A 25,066-nucleotide genomic window follows, 5' to 3' on the forward strand; every position below is an offset into this window, starting at 1 on the left:
GGATAAGGTCTCTTTTACATAAATTTGAATTTTTTAAACCAAATTCATCAAACTTCTTAATATGTAATGACAAGATTCTCTCTAGAATTATGCTACTTCAATTCGCAAGCAAACCTAGCGAATAGACATGCATTTTAAAAGGCCAGAATAGTCACTGGTGTTTTCATCGTTTGAACTCTTCGCATTTCAAACAGTGCAAGTAGTTATAGGATTCAAAAGAGACATGAGCAATTCAAGAGATGTGAGACCTGAGTTACTGTTGATGGATTTCTTTGAGATCTGAAAACAAAGTTCTTTGCTTGTGAGAAAGTTGGCTTTTGGAGAAATTTTCCACTGAAATAAAATATTTTTCCTTCACTTTTTTATTTTTCCCCTCCGTATATAATTTAAAGGAAAGCCATTCAATGTATAAAACTGGGCTTGTGTTCAATAAATCCTACAGTTAAAACGAGAAAAAACGTCAAAACACTTCTCGGCTGGCAGTTGATATTTCAACGATTTAAATGAATAGAAAAGGGAATTGAATGACTTCATTTTTCCGCGATTTCAGTATTTATACTAACGAAACCAAATTTAAAATCTATCAGTTTCATGTTATATTTACTCTTATACGGAGTATTTCAAAAGGGTCAAACTAGTTATATACGTCACTTACAGCATTTCCTATGGCGCCTTTTAGTATCACATTGTTAATCTAAAGGTATTTCATGTCCAATGGGGTAAAAGAAAACTAATTTCCGGATTATTATATATTTTTCAATCACTTAACAAATTTTTACATAGTATTTTTGCCAAAAATCTTTATCCAATACCCGGTGGCCAAATCAGATTTAATTTTTTCTCTCAATCACAAGATAATGTAAACATGATGAAAAAAATTGTGAAGTTCAAATCATACGTGAAAAGAAATCACTTTTTGCACATTTTTTAAGTCCACAATGGTCGACAGGCACAGTAAATCCAAGCATATTTTTTCGTCAAACGAGCAAGCAAACTGTAACTTACCTGAATCCTTTTGACTTTCCAACGATTTCCAATCCCAAGAAACAATCGAATCCATCTTTAACTCATCCTAAAAATTTGAATGAAATTGTATCTTCACGAACCAATTGTAATTTTTTTTGAAAATGAAATGCATTTCACGGTATTGAAATTGCAAACTCGTGAACATTGGCTTTTCCCTATCGAACAAACATTTGGAAAATTCCGGCTACATCTCCCCCAATATTTCTTTCATCCCATTCAATGAACGCCAGATTAAACTGAAGGCCCTGTTGGAGATAATGAACGCGGATCGATGGAGGAAATTTTTCATAGCTGAAGTGCACGAACATTCCCCTGGTTGTTTTAATATCCAAATTTTCTTGCTTAAACAACCGTTGCCTAATGGACCTCTTCGATGAAAATTGAAGAATGCTTTTGAGACGGGAGAGGCTATAGTTTGGATGGGTTTAAGATAAGCTTGACTTTGACGAACGGAGCGTAGATGGAGATTAGTGGAGGTGGGAAAAATTGGGTGGAGGTTGATTCCATTTTGGAACCCTTCGGGGAAAATTCATTTATCCACGCCATTGAATATTTACTTTTTTTTCTTAAATACATCTCTCCGCGGCGTTTGTGTCGAATGCCACTCTTTGGTCGAAGGCTTAAGCTTGGGTAGGGAAAACGATTCGGGGTATTGGGAAAGTAGATTTAAAATTCAAGCAGAATCAGGCGGTCGAGGAGGGTCTTCAGCTTTATTAGACATATATCAGTTTGAATGAGGTTTATCAAGTTTCCTGAGGGCAAAATTAAAATTTTATAGATTGCTTCATAGACAGCCTGATGTGAGCTAAGGGAAACAACTATAATCATGACGTTAATTGAGCTGCTTGATGGCTGGGGGACCTGGTTTTCTGTTTTCCCTTTCTCTCGATGCACGTTAAATTGATAAGACTTCTTATCAATGGTTCATAATTGTTTTTCCTGGTTTGATTCAGTTAATCGATTTTTCTCCTCTTAAAAAACATCGCTCATGTGACGAAAACAAATTTGATATAATAGTAAAACATATAATAATAGCAATCATTTTCGGAATAAAATCGCAAAAACATAAAAAACTTTAAAACAAAAAAGAAACCAAAATTTCTTCATGCAAATGACTTACCTGGCGTCGCATTCGTTCGGTAATTGTCGGATTAGGTTCGTAGAAATCTTTGCTTGAGCTAATGGGAAGAAATGGGCGACTCAGTTGCGGACAATTCATTAAAAACTCTAGTACATAAATATAATTTATTCGTTAAAAATACATAACGTACAAATATTCAGTTATTTGCTATTTAAGCCGGTGTCTCATCCCGACACTTACGTACAAATTCTGGAGGATATCACCTTATCCCGGATCACAACTGTTCAGTTCATGCAACACCACGATTAAAAACGTAACAATTGTGCGATTCGTTGAACTCCGTGAGAAGCAGTCCCATGCGTGGAGAATTCCTCCGAACACGCTTGCTAGCAGCAGCACAGGCCGAAGCTTCCACCGTCCTGGAAAAAAAACGCAAGGGGGAAATAAATGAATTCCAGTTCAAATTAAATCTCCTGACGACTTTTACAGCAAAGATTCTTTGTCACCAGAGCAAACACAATAAACGTTTCCCTGTGGGACATTTTGAGTGTCCATGGCTCCCACTAAAACACCCCCTTATGAATCCGAACGTGAGCAAAAAAAATCTTATTTTAATGAGAATTGAAAGTAGTAGGTATAAGCTCGGAGATGAAAATATTCTCTCCATGCACTGAGATCACCGCGATGGAAAAAAAAGTTTGAATGCTTACGCGGTGGTGACTACCCACCCACCACGGGATCTCCTTTTTTTCTCCTCTCTTTTTCCCTGAATATTGATCGGGAATAAAACGTCACTGCTTTTTAGAACTGAGACAAGCCACATCGAATGAGAATGGCTTCTCTCGGTGTATTTCATACGCCACGGTATCAGTCCAATCGTCGACTCTATTCCGTATAATAAAAGCTCTATGTAGATCCATGTGATCGTAGGAGCGCTGGAAAGACAAACCGTCCATCCACCCCTATCCCTTTCAAGGATCCCTGGCTATTTCATTTTTACTCCTGGTCGCAGTAACACGACGCAATCATGACGCAGAGTCCGCGGAAATGATAATTTGGCCAAAAATTATCTAGTTTTTCTAAGCACGCCACATTTAAAAGTTCTTACGTCCGAGTATGATTGGCCCACCGGTCCGAGCAGTGGGAAGGTATCTTAAAAAGATTTGATCTCCAGAAATCATCAAACTTTAAGAATTTGATCCTTCAATTATTCTTGATAGAAATAATTCCTCATTGTAATTACAATAAATTTGTAATAAAAGGATCAATTTATTCTGTTTCATGTAGCTTTTGTGGGATAAATACAGGTGTACACCTTCCGCCGATTAAAGCTTTCAATTCAACGTAAAGGAAGAAACAACAGCGATCACAATCAATGAAGTTAAAAAAAAATGAAAGGCTGGAATCCAGTGGGGGTATGAGTTTAACAATATGCAAACTTTTAGCAATTCATCGATAATTTGGATATTTGCGAACTTTTTCAAATACCTATGTCATCTGGGGTTATAACACCAGTGTTTAATGAAATAATGGACAAATTGTAGAATAATTTGTTAAAATTCACGCTGACGTGCAGAAATAAATATCGTGTTAAATTAAAACGGAAAAATACACCTTCCGTAGGCAATCATATCGCACCGTCGTATCGGATTAATCCAAAAGTCTTTTTTGCATAGAATATTAAACTAATTGCCAGAGACGCTTTTCGTCTACATTTACTAAAGCCACGTTGATGCGGTTCTATGACGCCCGTGCATATATTCCATACCCGTATTAATTTATGTTCCGTGACGATACGGCTGTTTTAAGGTGACCGCATTACATCTTTTCTTTTTGAGATTCCATTAATTATTCTTACGCAAGTTTTTTCTCAAAACGTGCTAATTAAATTAATTGGATCGGTTAATTAGCTTCTCCTAACTGGCAAAAGGTCTGATTTTTTTCAACATTCGTATTATTTTTAACGATGATAATTCTGGAGACCTCGGATGACCTAGTTACATTTATCGGAAAAGCCAGGAAACAGAAAGGCTTTCGCAGTTAAAATTCCGGGCAGAACTTTGTGCTCGGGAGGGATACGTTCATGAGTCGGTAGTGAATTGTTTCGCGTCCATAATTCCGCGTTATTATTTGACATGCTTTCAGCCTAGTGTTGCGTCTTTAATGTTCCGCTATTGTGTTATCCATCGCGGTTTTGGCTCATCATAATTAACACTGCAAATGCCGAAAACTCAGAGAGTATATCATCGAGAGAAGTTGAGCAAGGTTTTTTCACGCCGATGCACGATTCAGCGTTTTCATGACGACATGAGAATGTTGATTACGATGCTGTTGCTTTTTTCTCTCGATGTGCGTTGATGAGCGCGATATATTACAGAAATGGTGATCAAATTTTACAAATCAGTGTACTTCAGAGCGTGCAGCTAGTCATTGACAGGAAAAGGTTTTCGAAGGGGACGAGTTGCTCAAGAACCAATCCATCTGCGGTAATTTTTTAAACATGCAATTAGTTTTCCGCTTTAAGTTCCAAAATGTAGAACTTTGGTTAAATATTCTACGGGCTGCAACATTGTACTCTTAAAAGTATGCAAAATGTTAATATTTCCGTAATGCTAATATTTTAATATGTGTTGCGCACAAGGGCCCATTGCTGGATTTAATTAGTTAACTCATTAACGTAACCTTTAATATTTTTCGTTCTTTTTATTAGAGGTTTTTCGTTATTTAAATATAAATTCAATGGCTGGATTGAAAATTTCTGCACGTGTGCATATGGTAAATATAGTAAATAAATTTATGAGTTCCTTTTGTTACTCATATTTTGGGACTCTGAGTAAAATATATGGTTTATTTGTCAATGGAAATAATAGCCATTTTGCGAGAATTTGCAATAATTGGAAGGCCAATCAGTAATTAACCCGTGAAAATTCAAAATCCTTTCAAAACTCCTCTTCGCTCTATGTAGAAATCTCAGTCGTCAACCAGATGTGCGGTTTAATAGGTGAGGATAGAACTGGACCAATACTAAGGTCAACGGCTTATGAAGTTCACAAATCAGGGTAGTAGAGCTATTTCCTTTCCTTGTGGTTTCCCAAGAACTGGTACTCAAAAATTCGCACAGCATGGATTAAGCTTCACAGCCGTCACCCCTCTAGTCGATATCCCAGAGTTCCTTCCACTAATGTACGGGGCTACTATGGTCTATACGCAACCAATAAAATTATTAGATGCAATTTTACATTCCATCAAAATATACGTTTTTAGTCATTTTGGAATTTTTACAATACATAAGTATTTTAATGCAAAAGGATAATGATTATAAACAAGAGCATTGACTTGATGAAAGTAAAAATGTGATCTTGAATAGTTTTTAAATCGTATTTATCAAAATGATAAATTCAACTTGTAAGGATTGTAATTAATTTTTCCATCAAATTACAAATGATTCCTCAAAATCATATAATCCACTCCCGTGAAAAAGATTTCTCCCCATCAGACGCATTTCTGCAAAAATATTGGGATTTATCATTAAGAATCGCATGCGATCGACTAAAATTCCAAGAATTGTATTAAATGTCTCAAAATAAATCTCCTAGCAAATTCTCACGGGACGGATGGAATTTTTTTTAACGGCGAAAGAGGCGGGGCAAGGAAAAGCCATGGTTCATATTATCTTAACTATTTATCACTTCTCGAACCATTTGATACCCAGTGTATACATGTATTAGATCCGCTCTCTAATGGGTGAATGCTACGGAAAATAATACATTCTCAAAAGCATGTGGGACAAAGATTCATCAAACTAAATATTAATAAATAATCACCATAAACTTTTGTCACAAATATTTACGTTCAGAAAGTAATAGAAAATATAAAATTTCTTTCAATAAGCAATTGTAATTGGGGATTTTAAGCTTCTTTCTCTCTTTTGCACTAATACGCTCAGCGCTATTGATTTTTTGTTTTATCAACATATTTTTTTAAAATCATTCGGTGTCATAAATATTATTTTCTGCCGATGCTGTTAAAAGCAAAGATGACAATGACCAAGAGTTTAACTGTCTAGGTTTGGCACGGAAGAACCAGAGGCACGAGAGCTCTTCTTGGTGGACGTATCAAGTTACCCTATTTTTGAAATATCGTCATAAGGTTAGTCTTTAATGGAAACGTTGATGTTACACTGCAAGAACCACGCGTCTACTTGTTTGGATTTTACAGAAATTTTGATTTTATGAGCCTTGGTCATTTTTTTTCTGCGGTAATACGACCTCGACTTTCGAAATCTCAAACTTGTATGGGTATATTTCAAAACATTAAAACAATTTTTTTTATCAACTCAAGTATTGATTTACAAGAATTTTAAGGGCCATCAAAGTAGAAGGGTGGATCATTTATTTCTCGGACAGAACTAAATGTGGCGTGAAACAACTTGAGGGTATTTTTTGGTGTCAACTGTGGAAAAACTCCTGAAGAAACGAAAAACTTGGGAAAAGTTCTGAGTTGTTGATGGGGCGGGATTGATTCGATTAATTCATGGTGATCCCCTTAATGGAGAAAAAAAATTGCGTGGTAAGGAAAAAGAATGAATCCTTGAGTGGTGAGACCCGGGATTTGTATAGATTAATGAATTGGTCCAAACGTGAGTGACAGGGAAATTCGTTCCCTCACCAGTCCACTCTCACTCAATAATTCAGGCGATCGCTCATTCAATCACTCACTCATTCAGTCACTCACTCATTCAATCACTCACCCATTCAATCACTCACTCATTCAATCACTCACAAATTCAATCACTCACTCATTCAATCACTCACTCATTCAGTCACTCACTCATTCAATCACTCACAAATTCAATCACTCACTCATTCAATCACTCACTCATTTAATCACTCATTCAATCACTCACTCATTCAATCTCTCACTCATTCAATCACTCACTCATTCCATCACACTCACTCATTCCATCACTCACTCATTCAATCACTCATTCATTCAATCACTCACTCATTCAATCACTCACTCATACACTCACTTGCTCACTTGACCAACCGTTTCATTTAAACTCAACCACTCTCTCGATCACTCGCTCTATAGCTCTCTTCATCATTCTCTCAATCACTCGTTAGAACATTCGCTCGATCACTCCCTCGCTTGCTTGAATAATTTACTCACACTGTAACATGCTCCAATCATCAATCGATTACTCACTCGTTACTCAAATACTCACAAACTGGCTCACTTTTTTGTTCACTCACCCAGGTACATTCTCACTCGATCACTCACCTACTCTCTCAATCACTTACTCAATCTCTCCCTCAATTGCTCAATCAATCACTCACTCAAAAACTAACACGCTTATAAACGCTACGCTACAAACTATTTTAACAATCATTTATTCAATCGTTCATTCAATCGTTCCCTAAGTGACTCACTCATTCGCTCACACACTGACTCACTCGTTAAATACCTCATTCATTTACTCAATCACCGATTCATTTGCTCACTCAATCGACCAATTAATCGCTCAATCAAACGCTTACACCATCTCTTGCATGCTTAATTTTTTACGTATCTTGCTCGTTCCCTCAATTACTAATGCACGCGCTCACTCACTCACTCACTCCACTCAACCGCTCGCTCACTCACCGCTCGATTGGTTCGACTGCTGCGCCTCCTCGTGGAGCACGGGAGCGATCTTGGGCGAGAATTCGTCCGCGGGCGACGAGGGTAGCACCACCAGCTCCACCTCCGTGGTGCGCCGGTAGAGGGTGAAGAGGGTGGCGAGGCAGCGCAGCCGGAGGAGTACGGCTCCGGGGTGCGGAAGCTCGTTTTTGTCGACGACGGAGACGGCCTTGGCGGCCGGGTGAGCGGACAGGTGGGCGGTGGGCGGCGGGAAGAGGGTGGCGTTGTCCAGGCGCACCTCCAACCCCACCACGGAAGTCTCCATCACAGCTTCGAACAATGGGTCATAGAGGACACTGCAGTCGGGTGGCGGCCAGGGGTGGAAGAGAGAGGAGTGAAAAACCATCGAGTGAGAGAGATTGGGAGAGTGAGGTCAGGAGAATAAAGGGAAGAAAAAATATCTCTCCCCTTTCTTCCTCCACACCCATTCAGCCTTCCGCCATATCTCCCACTCTCTCCCTCTCGATCCGGAAAGCTTTTGTTTCCCCTTTCCCAGCAGAATTCGAACCGGGAAAAACGTCGGCACGCCACTTAGCGGACGGGGGATGATAAACGGACCTCCGTTCGCGTCCTCCACCACTTCAACCTCCGCTTTCCCCTCTCCAACAGACACCCTCCGAAAATGTCCCCCGGGTTGGGCGTTCCGTCCCGGAACGGTAAGGCTTCTACCCCCGCACCCCCCACCTCCCTACCTCCCCAACTCGAGTGCAGGATGGGAAGGGTTGTGGGCGCGAAAGGTTTGCGGCCTCAGGTGCCCCCGAGCGTCAAGTAAAACAAACCACCGCCCGAATAAAAAGAGACTGCTTCGGTTGACACAGCAGTGTCAACAAGATACCCCCTCTCCCTCCCCCCACAACGTTCTCACCTCACCCCTATCTCTTTTTCTCCTCCCTTAAACTCCCCCCCCCTCTCCGAATCACTCCATTCCTTTTGATTTGGCTGTGAATGTGAAAAAAAATATTTGATCTGTCCACGCCGGCGTTTTCAGGATAAGAGGAGGGGAATAAATGGTCGCCGAATTAACATTGCCCTGAAAAAAATAAATGTTCATTCTACCTCGTTAATTGAATCATTATAAGTTAATTATTTGACTTTAGGGTAAACATAGTGTTATCAGGCCACTGCATTTCAATGAGTCACAAAAACTGCTGCAACCCTAGCTGTACTTTCCCATGAACCGTTATTTGCATTCATTTTTGTTGAAATATTATGTAAACAATTTTTTTTGCAGCGCATTATGTTGGCAAACCTTTTCGAAAGTTGACCCTTTAATTAACTTTAAGCATGTCAATAATTAGGGTTTAGTAAGTGTCCAATTTAAGCTTGAACGCGTCGTTATTGATATTGTAGTCGATGTAAATAATCAATTTTTTTCATTTTCGCGTGTGACCGATGTGTTACACATAATCCACATTTGAGATAATGAATTTTATCCTCAAATTTATTTTCTTACATTCTCTTTAAATAATTTATATCTTCATTTTCATCATAATCGTGTGTAGCTTTCTAGTGAAAAATTTGGACAGATCGTTATTTCTAGACTTTATCGAGAAAATATTGATATCCGAGTATGAATCACTTCACTCATACTTTGAAAGAGTCTTGGAGTATATTTTTAAGCATTTAAATGTCAAAACATTCATTAAAACTCAAATTTTGATCTCATTTCCGTTTAACCAATTCCCTTATTTGTTATCATGACGATATATTCGGCGAAATTATTTATTAAAAACATATTAAGTAATGGCAACACCCAAAATCATGGTGATGCTGCCATTTTCCAAAATTAAGCTAGAAATTTTATGTGAAAAAGAGCCCCTTTTTTTCCTTATTTGGGGCTTCTATATCTCTTAATATTATAATTATTGATTATAACAAAACTCAATTGATATTGAAATGCAACGAGAGCCGCGCTCTAAAAGTATTTTTCAATCTAGCCTCCATATTAAAGTTATTTGATAACTCGGTGCCGTCGAGATTAATTACCATATACACACTAGAACGTAGTCAAATTTGTCGTCTCTAATTTTCAAGGATGCATTGGTAATTTTTAAATCCTATAAAAATTCAAACACAGACATCCAAATTTTCACATCACAGATACCAAGTTAGGCTGTATTCCAGAATCTCTTGGGGCTGGAAAGAAGTCATTTCCCGGAGAAATTCATCGAAATCACGTGTTTTTACAACGCGTCAATTTCTCGTAACTCAAAGGAGATAAATCACCTCTATTGGGACTGTGTTTTTTTGATTAATAAATCGAGAGATTTTCATTTGAAAATCAGGTCATGCCCGAAAATTAATAGTTCTCTCGGATGATAATACGAAGTTCCACCGGTGTTAAAAAAATTGATGCACAATCTCTGAGGGAGTCGGATTCTAGAGAGGAAGATTGGTAAAGAGAGAGAAAATTACCAGAATTCATATATTACGGCTCAAGCATAAGGAATTCTCATTTTGTGAATTCCAAGTTGATCGCATTTATACAAGCAAGGAATACCTATTCTTCGTCCACCTTGTGTTCTTAAATTACAATTTTTTTTAGCGGGTCCGAACGGTCGATGGTGTGTGCATCGGAGGGATAACAATATCTATAATGCTCATACTCTTCGCCCTCCTCCATTGAAGAGTTCTTATCACATCATAAATTCTCACTATAGGTGAGGAAAAAAGATACCATTCTCTGAATTCCGAGTAAATCATATTTATTCCAGTGTGAAACACCTATTCATCTCTCCGCTTCCTTGTGCACCGTGTATGTGTGCGCTAGTTTTTTTTACTAGGCCGAAACGGTCGGTGAGCACTGCACAGCGGAGGGGTCGCAATATCTATAATGCGTTAACTCTTCCGCCTTCTCCACGGAAGAGTCCCTCCCCCATCATAAATTCTTACTTCAGTCGAAGAAAAAAGGAAATCCTCATCCTGTGAACTCAAAAGTTAATCATATTTATGCCGGTGCCAAACAGCTATTAATCCTAGTGTGTGTCCTTGCGTTCACATTTTGTCTGCTTCTTTTTCTTTGCGAGTTCGAGTGGTGGGCAGCTTGCGTCGAACGAATCAAAAATATGTAAAATGCACACTCACTCTTCCTCCTTCTCCGTCGAAGAGCCATTCCCTCCTGTCCGGGAGTTGGTGGCCATGGACTCCGCCGTCTCCGATCCCCCGGGTCTCCCGCCGCCGCCTCCCTCGGCCGCCGCCGACGTTGACCCGGCCCCGCCCGCGGCTTCCCCTGCCACCGCGGTCTCCTCCGCATCTTCCTCCTCCTCCTCCTCACCTTCCTTGTAGAACCTCGTCAAGGGATACCTTCTCACGTACGTCTCCTCCACCTCTCGGGGATAGATGCGGAAAAGGAGAGAGAAAGAAAGAGAGATAGATGAATGAAAAGACCAGCATGAGTCTCCACCGTCGTTCGTTACAGCCAGTCTCTCTCATTCTCTCTCCCTTGCCTTGAAGGTCACGTAATTCTTGCGACGGGGCGTGAAAGAGAGAGAGAGAGAGAGGGGGGGAGAGTGGAGGGGATGTTTTTTTTTCATAAAAAATAAAGGCGGCTCTCTCACCTGGCGTCCGTTTATGTACCACGTGAGGTTCGCGGCGGGGAAGGAGGACGGGGAAGTGCAGTTGGCTCGCAAGGTCTCCCCGGAGGCGAACTGCAGTCGGCCGTCCTCGATGCTAATCAGTGGGATGCCATCCGGAGGGTCTGAATCAGAGGAAGCACCGCGTTAAATTTTTTTTTCATTATATAAAGAAACTAGCTTGCAGAAGAAATGAATTCTCCACCATTATTTTTTTAAATAGATTGGCCTCGTAAATAAATGTATAATATTTGCATTCATTTTGCACCCAGAGGCCGTGGTAATTACGAGAATTGAATTGAAAGTATCGTAGGAGAGAAATAAAAATATCTTTTTTTTAATATATTAATTTGTATTACGTCAGAATTGATTCTCTGGAGGGTTTAAATTATTTTTCAAGATTGGACAAAACCCGCATCTAGACGGTTAAATCTTCCGATGAAGGTAAATACTGATTTTCTATCCTAATGTTAATGGTAAAAATTGAATGGAGTACACAAGTCCTTAATGCTCTTTGCCTTTCATGATTTCATTTTTTCAAGGCTTTCGCTGTAGGCATTGTGTTTTTCTATTTTCAATAATGAGTCAAAAGAGCATTTCTCATCAGATGTTTCATGTTTACCGAAAATAATTCCCTTTTGCATGAGTCACTAGTGTCATCTCAGACAAATTAGATCATTTGTGGAACTATTATGTAGATCTTTTAGATGCAATTTTCTGATATTTGTGGAAAATAATTCCTATTTAGTTATCAAATGTTGAAAATATTACCGAATATATTATTAGTGAATTGCGAGGGAATCGTAAATTTTGTGTGAAAATTAAGTAGATGGTATCAAAAATCCTTGTTTTTCTGTCTTACGAAGGTAGCCGAAGAGTGCAAAGAAGTCTAAATTTGACCATAGTTTGCATTTACTAAATTCTTGTTGGTTCGTTTATTTTACTCTTATATCCATACTTTATCACTGTATTGTGTTTATAACAAATAGTTTTTAGGCATGGAATTATGTTGCTATAATAGGCTTTAAATTATTGCCAGCAATCTAAGTATGAGAAAGACCAATATGATTGTCCTTGGACATAATGTGAAAAAACAAAATCCCCCAAGGCAAATAACCAAACAGCGTGTTAATTAAAATTTTTGACCAAAAAAATAGAGGTATATAGTTTTTCAAAAACTTTTTTTACGCTCTGTAGAATACCAAATATGTTTTCAAAATGTGGAGAGAAAAATTTTAATGTTATCATGTGTTATGAAACTATAGCTGACTCAAGCCAAAAAATCTGAACAAACGATTAAGTATGAAGATTTGAGAATGTAATTCATTTTTATGATTCCATCATTTCTTTCTGTAGATATTCAGAAACCAAAATATAATCTTTTGAAAATTAGCATTCTTTATACTTCATGTCAAGCATTGTACTGCGAAAGATCGTGATTTACAGTAGAAGATTTTAATTGGAAGAACTTAATATGGCCCGTGAATGCTATTGAGGTTAATTTTATTAAAGTATAAAAAAGCACTCATTAACATATGGAAACCCTTCAATTCCCCCATAGCATTCCCCCATTCCTTCAAAACCCCATAGCGTAGGGAGTGAAACCCAAAAATAGGCATAGAAACATATTATATCTTCTCGTAAACGGAATACCTTTTTAATACATTTGTCTCAACGGTGGAAATTAACTAAAAAATACTTTCGCGTAATTTTCATTAATGTCACGACGTCTGCCAGTTTCTTAGAGCCCCAAGAGAAACACTTGAAGACTCGCAAAACTGGTACCAGAGATGATAACCACGAATTTATGCCGGGTAAATACTACCAGCGGGAAATTGCAGTTACTTGACAGGTACACTAAGGAACCGTAAAAGCTAACTTCTCCCATCAAGTGAGAATGCGTCATCAAATTAACAAATTTTAATTTATCTCCAGGATAGTGTATTCCATGAAGTCATATTTTCAGTAGTAAACGGTTAAAACGTCTTTGAAGGGAATGGTATTCGAAAATATTTGGAGGAAAATTTATTATAACGTTAAGAATCCTTCTTACGTAGCTGTCTGTCTAGAGTCATTTCGAAGCCATTTTAATGTTAAAATTGTGGGAGAAGTTGATTTTTATATTTTTACCATGTTGGTATTGTGATTTATAGTTACGATGATGGGGCGATGGGAAAAATAGAATTTGATTTTTGTTTAATGATTCCAGGTAACGAAAATTCTTACTTAATGATTAAAAATTTAAATTTAGAATAATAATAATTTAAAAAAGCTTTATTTATTTTAAAAATGTAATGCAATGGTTAAAAAAAATGTTTTCAACGACTTCGGATGGCCAAAAATATGGTCGCAGTTTTTATAAGATTGCATAGGAATACACGAGAGTTCAAAGAAAAGTGAACGATAATACAATCATGGTTGCTAAATATGTATCACACTCTCAACTTAATAAAAGATATGTAACATAGTTGTTAAAAGTAAGCTTTTTGAAAGGGAATGCAATGATGAAGACATGTTAATTAGATATTTGCTATCTACTTACATTAATAGAAATTAAATCTTTTTGTAGATGAAATTATAACTTTAGTGTTCCACGGTTACGACTTATACTATTAATATGGCTTTAAGTGTAAACGTATAGTTCGTAAACGTGTAGTTCATAAAGGAAACACGTTACTTTTGGAATGATGTTTCTGGTAAATGAATTGAAATATAGCTATTAAGTTCATATGATTAAATTTGATGAAGATTAATCACATAGATTGGTCAATCAATCACAGATAATGTCATAGAGCATTAAGCTATACGTACTCATCGTGCAATGTTAGACATGCACTTCCAGGACGAACGATCAGAAATACACGTTTTCATACTATTTCCAAAATTATTCCGGAGACAACTATAGTCGCCAATAAAAAGTGGTGGATGAACTCGTAAAAAATATTTGTTTTGTATCATTGTCTAGTTATATGATAGTTCAATCAAAAATATATCCAAATAAAAATCATTGACATATGCCACTCAGGTATACTTTAGGTCCACGTAATATCTTGTACAAGTTCTATTCATTTGATTTTTCGTATAATCTCACCTTGAAATATGATTTAAATGATGCTTTAGTTGTATTTTTCTCTCTTTAATTCAAATATTGAAAACTTCTCAGTATTATAATGTCATTTTATTTTTTTATTATTACTTTGGCATCAAATTAATCGTCACACAGTTAACTGTTGGCAAGCGTATGCTAAAATCTATTATATCTAAATACGTAATTAAAATTTATCGGAACATAGAATAAAATTGGTAACTTTATTTGAGCAGCATAAAAATAATTTTCGAAGCTCAATAGGGTACACTAAGATACCCGGCACCTTACCTGTAGCATTAATCCCGCATTCATTTGCTGTTCTCGTTTCGGGTGTGCGTGAATGATCTGAGGATATTAAAATATCTTTCTCTAGATTTCAGAACCGAATTATATTTGGTTTCTTATATTAATTTTACGAAACAATGTAAGAAATCCTTCGTAGTAATCGTTTTCCTCAGAGTTTTGAATTGAAAAATGGAGGACAATAAAAATCTGGCGACCCTGTTAAGAGCCATTCTGATTCTCAGCCGTAGATAAACCCTTAATATACGGCGCATATAAAATGAGGAATCTCATAAAAAGGTTTCCATTTACTCCAAAGCCCATTATTTTCTCCAAAATAGCTCCTTTGAATACAATTCTGCCCTTGGCCCAAATATGAGTTTGTGAAAATCCGGGTGGTAAGGGTATGCCTCATTTTGGTTCGGCATAAATGGCATCGGATGTAGTGTCCTGCTTTGAGAAATATTCGAGAATTCATCGAAAGCTGGAATTCCCTTGATGATTGCGTTTCCAGTTCACGAGTTATTATAACATTTAACAGTCTTAGGGCATATCAAAAGCTTCCGGAATTAACGCAATGTGCTATACATGTTAAGGGATGGAACGATTTTGTTCACTCTCGCGGAAATTTTGCAAATGAAAAGCAATCCTTCGCCAGCCTTTGAATAGAATCGTGCAACCCAAATAAGAGAAACATGTAATAATGATCTTACAGTATTATTTGTGCGGAGGGTTTTGTATTCCAGGCCTATCAAACCTCTCGTATTCTCCACATCGGTCCTATAATTTGCATTACCATAAGAATTTTGTCTTCCCTCAAATGGCACGGGAAGAATAAACGAGCATACTAGACGTATAAGTATTTAGAGCGGATTCTCTTCATGGGAGACTAGTGATTCTTGTACCTGTTCTATTACATTTGCAATCAAGGGAATTCACGTACGAGGTCGGTTAAATTTTTCTCGGTGTACTCGACGGGGATCTAACGCTCTAGACTGTAGACAACGGTATTGAGTGTACTAATTTGCTTCCCATGCTAGGGGAACTCAATTAGTAGAGGCTCAAGACGTATTTTACGTTATCGTCAAACGGACCCGGAAGTAAACCGCGAGTGCGTCATCGATTCAGGCGAAGCGTTCATCCTCTGCAGAATTTCGCCAAACAAACATTATTTTAAGCTTTACGTTTCTAATGTGCGCTTCCTCTTTGAGGGCTTTCTTACCCCCCTCGTGAATGTAATGAATTTGGCTTTCCCCCTCGTAATTCCTCTTATTTCCCTGAATAGACAAAATTAGAAAAAATAAGAATTCGAGGCGAATTTCGAAGGAGTTGCACGGGCACTTCATATTAAAAACGACATTTTCTAATGAACATTGAGTTCCGTAATATTGATCCCTTCAAATGAGTCGTATTTAAACTCGATGCATGAAGTATACTACCAAGGAGTCTACTTCTCTTTTCTCACTCATTCTTTTAATTTTTTAAGGCGAAGTAGCTCAGCGCGCGGCATTGCTTAATATCCGTTGTGGTTTGAAGGGGGGGGGGGGGTTGAGTCGGTTGGTCGAGGTGGGGGATGGGAGGTGTGTCGGGAAAAAAAGCCCTTTATCCGGAAGAAGGCCTTTTTCTCGCTGCCGGCAAGTAATTCTTATCCTCGCCTAATTAGTAAGGGACCGTAGTTTAATTCCGTTGTTCTGCCTTTTTTTTCACTTTCTCACTTCATCCTGTGGACTACTACCACACTCCCTTAGCATTCTTCCTCCCCCTCACACCCCCTTCCCCGGCATTTCTGTCGCCACCGCAGCGCCCTAATTATCCCCCGCTCCTCACCTCCCTCTCCCGCCTCTCAACCCCTCCTTGCTCTCCTTTTCCACCCTCTCCGCCCTCTTCCCGATGCCCACCTCGCCACCTTCCCTATCACTCCACAAGAGCCTTCTTTACTCCCTAACTCCAGATTTGATCTTCACGTCATCTCTTTTCGAGGCACGAGTGGTGTGGGGATGATGACAGGAAGGGAGAGGAGAAAGGAAGAATGTCTTTTTACACTACGCTCGCTGTCGCCGGGCCGTCTGGATTTATTTTTTTTATTTTTTTTCATTCCTTATTCCTAATATTGTAATCGACAAGGTTCCATCGCCGCCGCCCTCCACACCGCACCGCGGTGAATATTAATCTTAGCCCGAGAATATGGTTGAAGGCCGAGCGTCACGACCGCAGTTCATACCGCGATTCACGAGGGAAAGAGTAACGGTTTTCGGGAGGAGACTGTGGGAGATTGGCTAGTAAAACGTCGCGTCTACGTTTGGAATTAGATTCGTGGTGAGGAATTTTCCTAGGCGAAAACCTTAGGGCGTCCAAACGCAAATAGAGCGTGATAAAATGAAAATAAGTAAATGCACTATGCCTTCGTCAACTTATGACCTCTTAAAAATTCAGCATAACTTGTCGTTTCGTTTTTGCTTAGGCATGGTTTTGCTGGCATTAGACGTTTTATTCGATCTTAAAATTCCTTTCTCTATCTTGCCGTCACATGGACGTTTGACTATTAGGAAGAGTTTTACTGTTTCATCAAGGAGGATTTGATAGTTTCGAAATTATGGCATCATTCTCCGTTGCGGTTATTAGCTCATTTTTGAGTCAAAATATTCAAATTCGAGGGAATAGTGGCGTAAAACTAGCATCTGCAATATGCTGAGTATTAAATTACGAATTCAAATATGCGTATGATAATTACGTATGTTTACTTTTATTTCAGAGTATCTGATGCTGAAACTTTCCTTTTTTAAATGTTACAATTATATACTCGCGGTTTATCATGTGTGGTGTGTAAACTGTTTCAAAACTCTATTAAATTCTTAGTTAAATTATTTTTACTAAGACGCAACTCTCAAAGTCATCGGTCGTATTATTCTTAATTATTCTTTCCTACGGCAAATAAGAGTGATTTGAAATCTAATTCAGACGTTCTCAGATGATATTTAGGATGTTTTGCAAATGTAGAGTTGAAAGTATAAATTGACAGCGTCAAATGTACGCGTTTATAATAACTAACCATAATTAGTAAACTTAATGCTTGAACTGCAAATTAAACTACTTCTGACAAAAATAAGTCATACGCCAAATTACATTTTTAGGTCACTACATTTATTTATGCTGAATTTCAACATTACTCTTATGCGTAAACCGATAGTTTATAAAATTGTAGTCAACTTTTAAAAACCAGTTCTCTGAAATTATTAAAAAGTTATTTTCTCATCTTGAACGCCAACTCATTTTTGGGGGATTTAGGGGGATCGCTCATATCTCTATATAAAAAGCTATCTTCGGCCTCGTTGATTTCACGGGGCAGTCAATGATCATCACTTGGAAAAAAATAAGCAAAGATTTTTTTTTCTCCTTAAAGCAATTACAAGAGGGATAATACCCACGAGTCATTGGCTCTCCCAATTTCCCCGTCGTCAACAACCTTCCTTGAATCCGCATTTCTCCGTGAACCTCCCCCCCCCTCGTTCCCCATTACGACATCCTCGCCCTCCTCCTCTCCGCAGGATTTAGAATATGGCACAGGGGGACATTCTCTATCTCCACCATTCGATCGTAAATACGGCCAGAGCTCCGAACCACCATTACCTCCGTCCCCTCCGCACCAACCAACCCCCTTCGACCGCCTCTGCTTCTGCTCTCCGCAGCACTTTTGTTTCTCTCCTCCACCTCAGCGCCCCCGTCATAATTTCTCCCTCCGCCAGGCGGTCTGACAACATTCTACCTCCTCCCCCACTCTTCCCTCGGTAACCGTTTTTTTTCGGTTTCAGCCCAGGTCCCTCGGTTAAACGGGGAAAGATCAAATTTCCTCGACGACTGTTAGTCTTTTATTTTAACCTTTCCCTCCTGTTCCACCCTTTCCCTATATCTCCGCTATCTCTGGGGCTGTGTGAGGGCGTCATCACCCATGAAGCAAAACTTACTTAAAAATTTAGCCCGTTATCCCAGACGCTTAGCCTTTTAATGCTCCTTTCAGTCGTTTTGATCCGTCCGATAGGTTTTATTTAAAAAGGGTTGAGCATCAGAATTTGAGCGGCGTGCGTCCTAAGGAGCATTACAACGTTCAACGAGGCTTATGCCATTGATATTTGTATGTGTATATATGATATATATATATATATATATGTGTGTGTGTGTGTGTGTGTGTGTGTGTGTGTGTATACACCCACATATATATATATGTATTTATTTATTTATTTATGCACACACACACGTCTGAAAGGACACAGAAGATGGAAGGATAGCGGGTTAATACTATAAAGAGTAAGTAAACTGCGTTTAAAAAGCCATGCAGAGCCAGATGTAGGATAAGGGTCTTATTGCCCAAATATACATCCTAACTCGAAAATCCGCCAAAAGGCAAAAACATATTCTCACAGATGTATATAAATAGGTATAATAGGTATATAAAGCATTATAACCATTGCAAATAAATATATTTAACTAATATACCTATTAATAGCTTTTTCAACATAAACCCTGGAGTAGACATTCTTTTAAAAGTAATTCAGTAATGCATGCTTAATGTATACGTTATTAAGAAATTTTACTATTTCATTGTATGTATTAATGTCCTAAAGATCAAAAAGAAAAAAATAAGATAACTAGCATGCAAATTTAAACATCATCACATTAGATTAAAATTATTTGAACTTTGTTTGATTTTCTTTTGTGTTAAAGGAAAACGTTTCATTTATGTTTTAATTTAGTTACTTGTTGGTGCAGAATTTTGTATGTATTTTTTAATTTCTTAGAATTTTGTCTGAAATAAATTTTCATGCCCATAAAAGCGATAAACTATGATCGAAATTTCTAATCCTTAGGAAAGTCGAACATTAATAATTGTTTTGACTTATCCTAAAAGCTGGAAACCAGAAGTGAAAGAGTTCTCACACCACGTCCTTAGGTACAACATATTTTTTCAAGCTGGCGAAAAAAAGTTAAAAACCAGAAAAATCACACTCAACCCTATTTTTAGAGAAGAATTCAACAAATGATGGAATACTCAAAGTTCTCTATTATTATTACCTAAGCGATCACAATTTTCTAGGCAATGGAAATGAAATGCTCCCTATTCAGCGTCCAAACAGTCTTTGAGTGATTAGGTCGGGAATTTTTTTTTTAGTTAAAACCTGCATTTCATATCAACTTCAATTAAAACGGTTTCCAATCAAACAACCTGACACTTTTGTGGGTGGGAATTTTGCAAAATTATACCGTATATGGACCTATAATATGTATAATAATGTTCATGTGCATCATTTTTAAAATACCACGGAAACCCACATACGCATAGTGCAAATACGATAACAGCATTGTTTTACCTGAAATCTATTTTAAAATAAACCCCACGTGAAGGTACGAAGCAGTAAATTAAAACTTCATTATACTCACTTTTTACTGCTGTATCCTCCTTCCGTAAATTTTTATCTAGTAATCTCAAGTTAAAGGAATTATGTCACGCAAGCAATAAACGAACGGCCGTCAATATTATTCACAGAATACCTTTAGTAATTGTACGGTTCAGCTCTGAAGTAGTTCCAACAGTAAAAGTAAAATTAATATTCTGGCAATTACATCCTTGTTACTAACACTAAGTGCAGTAGTCTGTCAGTTAGATACCTAATGTAGTCTATTAGGACAATAAACAAGTATTTGGAAGGGTAAAATACGCATTAAAGTTGGTGGAAACTAAAAAAAAAACAATTATTTGGAATTATTTTTGAGAAAAGTGGAATCGATAGTAGAGATATTTAATGAATAATTACCATACGTAAAGAGAGTTTACAACGGGGCTGGAGTTGTTGACGGTAACCTTAAGAAAAGACGTAAAGAAAAGACTTGTGAAAACTTTAATATGGATCTTAGTTTTGTAATGCTCTAGAACATGGTCGTTGTGGAAAAAGGATAAGGAAAGAATGGGGGGCTTCCGAGATGTTAGTGTGGAGAAGAATGAGGAAAAATAAAATGGACTGATAGGAAAATAAACGATGTTGTTCTAAGCATGGTAGTGAGAAAAGATGGCTGTTGGAAGAAATTCGACGAAGGCTGGAAAAGTGGTTGCAGGAGATACTGAAAGGTAATGGGATGCTGAAGACTGTAATAGGAGGGAGAATTCTGGGAAAGTGAGGCAGGTGGATGAAAAGAATAGGCATTTTGGATGGAAATAAGGGAGGCCGAAAAGTATGCAGATCTAAAGAATGAGTTATCGTAAAAGTTAGCATTAAGTTTAAGGATATTTAATGGCATGTTGTCTAGGGCTTAAGAATACCGTAATGTGTAGTGCTAGGGTTCATCAAATATCTACCCTAACCCTGTAGACAACGGTTAATAATTAAAAATGATAAGTAGATTAGTCTTCGTTGAATTTTCGAGAGTACCATGCTATGGCTCGTAAATATGAAATAAATTGAATTCCAGCTTGCCGTCAGATATTTTTCATTTTTTTGGACCTCCAAGAAGTATAAACTCAACTTTTTCATTATTTTCACCTTTTCGTGAAGACATTTTTGATTTAGGTTGATTCAATTCATTGAACGAGCCAGACTACTTGTTTCTGGCTCGTACATTTTTAAAATGTATTTCTCCATCGCCTTTAAAGCTCCCAAGTGTCTCGATACATTCTTAATTTTAACTCCATAACAAGGCGCACTCTGACGGATGCTCATCTGCGAGTAGCTTGCGGTCTTGAGGAGAATCCTTCACTTCCTCACGTCGTGGCACGGGAGCCTGAAAAGTCAAGAGTTGACAAGCGATAGGGGTATCTTTTCCTTTCCACCTTCACTTTCCCTCTCACGCGAAGGCTAATTTTTAATCAACCCCACCCCTCGCCGCTATACCCTATCTCCCCATCTCACATACACACACACACCTTTCAAGGGTCTCGATTCTCTCCCCTCATCCCCTCAATTTCCCGAGAGGCAAGAAACTCCCCGGCCAGAAAGGGGAGACCCTCCGACGGCACTTCCGCCATTTTCCCCTTCCGTTACCTCCCTTCCCAGAATTCCTTCCTCTCTCTCTCTCTCTCTATGCGACGTCCCCCTTCCCCAACCAATTCGTCCGGCACTTCTTCCCATCAAGGAGGAAACTCCAGCACTCGCTTTTAGGTCCTTCCCCCTCTTCCCTCTGTCTCTTCCTGACCCGCCCACTCCAATCCCCTCCCCCCCTCCGGCCTCTCTTTGTTCTTTCTGAATTCGTTTTTCTTCCCTCTTCCCCGTTAGGTAGAGAGGAGAAGAAGAGGACGGCGGCTTATTACAACTAAGTGCGCCATCTTCTCGCCCAAAGTCACGGCTTTTGAGAGCGTCCCTAAGGACGTTATTTATGACCGTGAGCTGCAAGAAGGAGACTGCCTGTTTTGTCTTGTCTTTTTTCTCCCTACCTTCCCCTTCACTCTCCACTATCCCTTCCTTTCGCCCTCGACGACGGACAAAAACCGTTTCGCCTCGCCTCGTTTGGCCTTGACATTCAGGAGGAAAGGGGAGGGCCCTAATCCTCGCTTTACAATATTAATTTAAAATGTAAGCGAAGATTGCGTTTCAAATTTTTACGTCATCCTTGATTAATAAGGATGATTTATACAGAGAGTTTCCTTTTCCAGGGATTAAGTGCTGAAAAATTGGTTCTAGTGTTTTTTTTCTGCACCATTACTTCGCTACTAATGGAAGTGCTAAGGGTTATTTAGCGGTATTTCATTCTTAAAACCGGGACAAAAAGTTTTGGGCTGCTGTTTAAATTCAACCCGACTTGATTCACGTCCGAACATTTATATAAATTTATATAAACTTCGTTAATGGCGACTTTTTTGCGGACTGCTTGAGCATCACCATCGTTCTAACTATTAATTAACTATCTACCATTAATTTTAAAAGATTGAAGAGCGCTGATTTAGATCCACTCTTGTCCAAAAATTTCTGAATAAATGAGCTAAACTTGGACTGTGATAAATGTGCCTATCTCTCCGAAACATAAATAATATATATATATATATATATATATATATATATATATATATATATATATATATATATATATATATATATATATATATATATATATATAGATTCTGAAGACGACAGCCGAGCTGTCGAAACGTCAAATAACAAATTGTGAGTGTCCTTTCTTTGTGTCTCTATATTCTAAAAATCTATATTGTGTTTATATATATATATATATGTATGTATGTATATGAATTTTTCTTTTGGATGAACAGAGCCTGTTTTGATATGTCTGTTATAACAGTTATGTTATAAAGTTGCCTTTAGTTGTCTTTTCCATGGTGCTTTTACTTAGTCTACATAAAATTCCCCTACCCAACGTACTGCAGCTGAATTTTTACACCATTTGTAAGTATTGTGATATCCTTTTTCCATTGGAAGATTTTTCCAACCCTGGCTCGAATAAAATACATAAATTAGTCCTAATTATTATATTCTATCTTTCAAGTGTCCAAGACAGAACATGTTCACAATATGTCAGATATATAGTATGTGTAAGTGAACCGGAATATCGACCAAAATCAAGCGAGTAATTCTTTCGTGTGACAACCTTAAGATTCCTTTCACGTCCTGGCGATCTTGTTACTTAAGTACATTAAGAAGTAATCCAAAAGCTCGAAAAAATCAATTATATAAGCGACGATGAATATTATTCTTGAAAATTAGCTAAAGAGGTGGCTTTAACAAACCAAACATCTATGCCTGACTCTTAAATATTAATGTACATAAACAGTTTTTCCAATATTTTCCTCTGATAATCTTAGTTTCAACACATTCTCCGCAAACTACGTGGACACAATGTGAAAGATTGCAAATGTTGAATATGACTAGATTTGATTGGATTGACACTAAATCGTCGAGGCATTGTTAATCGACAGAAGCTTGATATATTAAAAATACTTGAGATCAGACAAACAGATTTTGAAAATTTCTTTAATTTCTCTAGATTCTTTTTTTATGCAATACTTGAATATTTTCGTGCAGTAATTCATTTTGAGAACGCTCAGGTACGTCTTCTTAACATTCCCCCAACTATTAGCTTTCCTTAAGAATATTTATCATGTAGGTACATACGTTTATAGGATGATAATATGACAGCTTTTTTTGTTTATCAATAGTATCATATCATGATAATTTAGGTAGCTTAAGCAATACAAATATATTGACATTAATAAGCATAGTAGAACAGTAGCCCTTTTTGCACAAAAAGTGGCGTCCTATCCATTTAATTCCTTATTTTCACCTTATCTCATATCGCCTCATATTTCAGACACCCCTAAAATCCGCCAAACCAAAGCCAATGCTAAATCATGAATGGAGAATCTTTTTTACAAATCAAACGGCACAAATGCCTTACTACACCATCCAAAAATATTTTATTGCCACTTTCAATACGTATGTGTCGACATTATTAGTCTCTTACTCCCTTGAAATTCTTTTTACTGTCCGTTGAGTATTGTATACCACATCAATCCATTATTCCATATTTTCAGCTCATAAAAGGTTTATTTTTTCAGTGCAATGTCCGCTCTACGGATTGTGTTTACTAGATGCAAATATTTGCACAAATATGACAATGATATGATGCTATCTGTGTTAACAACGCTTAAATATTTCTCAAGCGTTTCTGTGGAGTCTAATTCAAAAATTTTATTATTTAAAAGTGTTTCAAAATTAGTAATTTTCAATAAAGTGGAAAACGAAACTTGCCAATCTCTGGAAGGAATAAAACGGTTAAGTGCACTTCGGAGGGAAAGAATGAATCTCAGGACGTATTTGAATAAGGGACTTTTGATGCACATTAGACTCTCACGTCCAAGCATCGGGATGGGTCAGTTACGTGCGCACACGAGTGTGTGTGTGTGTGTGTGTTTCTACGTGTGTTTGGACAGGAAGGAGGGTCTATCACGCTTCGGTCAGCCCGTAGTATTTAACCCCTTAAATAAAAGCATCCTTTGAAAAGAGAAACGGCTCTGCGGATTCGGTTAAACAAGCCAGAAGAACCCGTCGCAAAGTAGCCGAGGGAAAAGGTGGGGCTGGTAATGGAGAGAAAGAGAGAAAAAAAAGATATCGCTGAGCCACATTGCTACGGTGGGATGGTGGGAGGTGACGGTCCGATATAATTGTGTCGACAACGACCAACGGATGAGATAGAGAGAGGTAGGACCGGGAGGTGGGAAGAGGAACGGGAAGGAAAGGCAGATAGTAGGAGACGTGACAGTCGAGGACTGCGAAGGAGGATGGATATAAATAAGAAATGACGATGCGGATGGGATGGATTGGGACTTGGTTCTGGGAGAGC

The 25,066-nt window shown here is 38.0% G+C and overlaps 1 protein-coding gene across 1 annotated transcript in view; it reads right to left on the reverse strand.

Moving 5' to 3' along the window:
* Positions 1–2,310: 2,310 nt before the first annotated feature.
* LOC139694273 (uncharacterized) overlaps positions 2,311–25,066 on the reverse strand; it is an 88,129-nt gene continuing 65,373 nt past the window's right edge. Inside the window, exons 5-8 of the mRNA XM_071592738.1 lie at positions 11,347–11,486; positions 10,874–11,115; positions 7,754–8,085; positions 2,311–2,526 (exon numbers count right to left, since the gene is read on the reverse strand). Coding sequence (XP_071448839.1) covers positions 2,372–2,526; positions 7,754–8,085; positions 10,874–11,115; positions 11,347–11,486 — 869 coding nt within the window. The 3' untranslated portion in view covers positions 2,311–2,371. The remainder of the gene's footprint in view (positions 2,527–7,753; positions 8,086–10,873; positions 11,116–11,346; positions 11,487–25,066) is intronic.

Source organism: Hetaerina americana, unplaced genomic scaffold, assembly GCF_022747635.1.
Source record: "Hetaerina americana unplaced genomic scaffold, ioHetAmer1.1.p SCAF_1, whole genome shotgun sequence".
In the NCBI taxonomy this organism is placed as follows: Eukaryota; Metazoa; Arthropoda; class Insecta; order Odonata; family Calopterygidae; genus Hetaerina; species Hetaerina americana.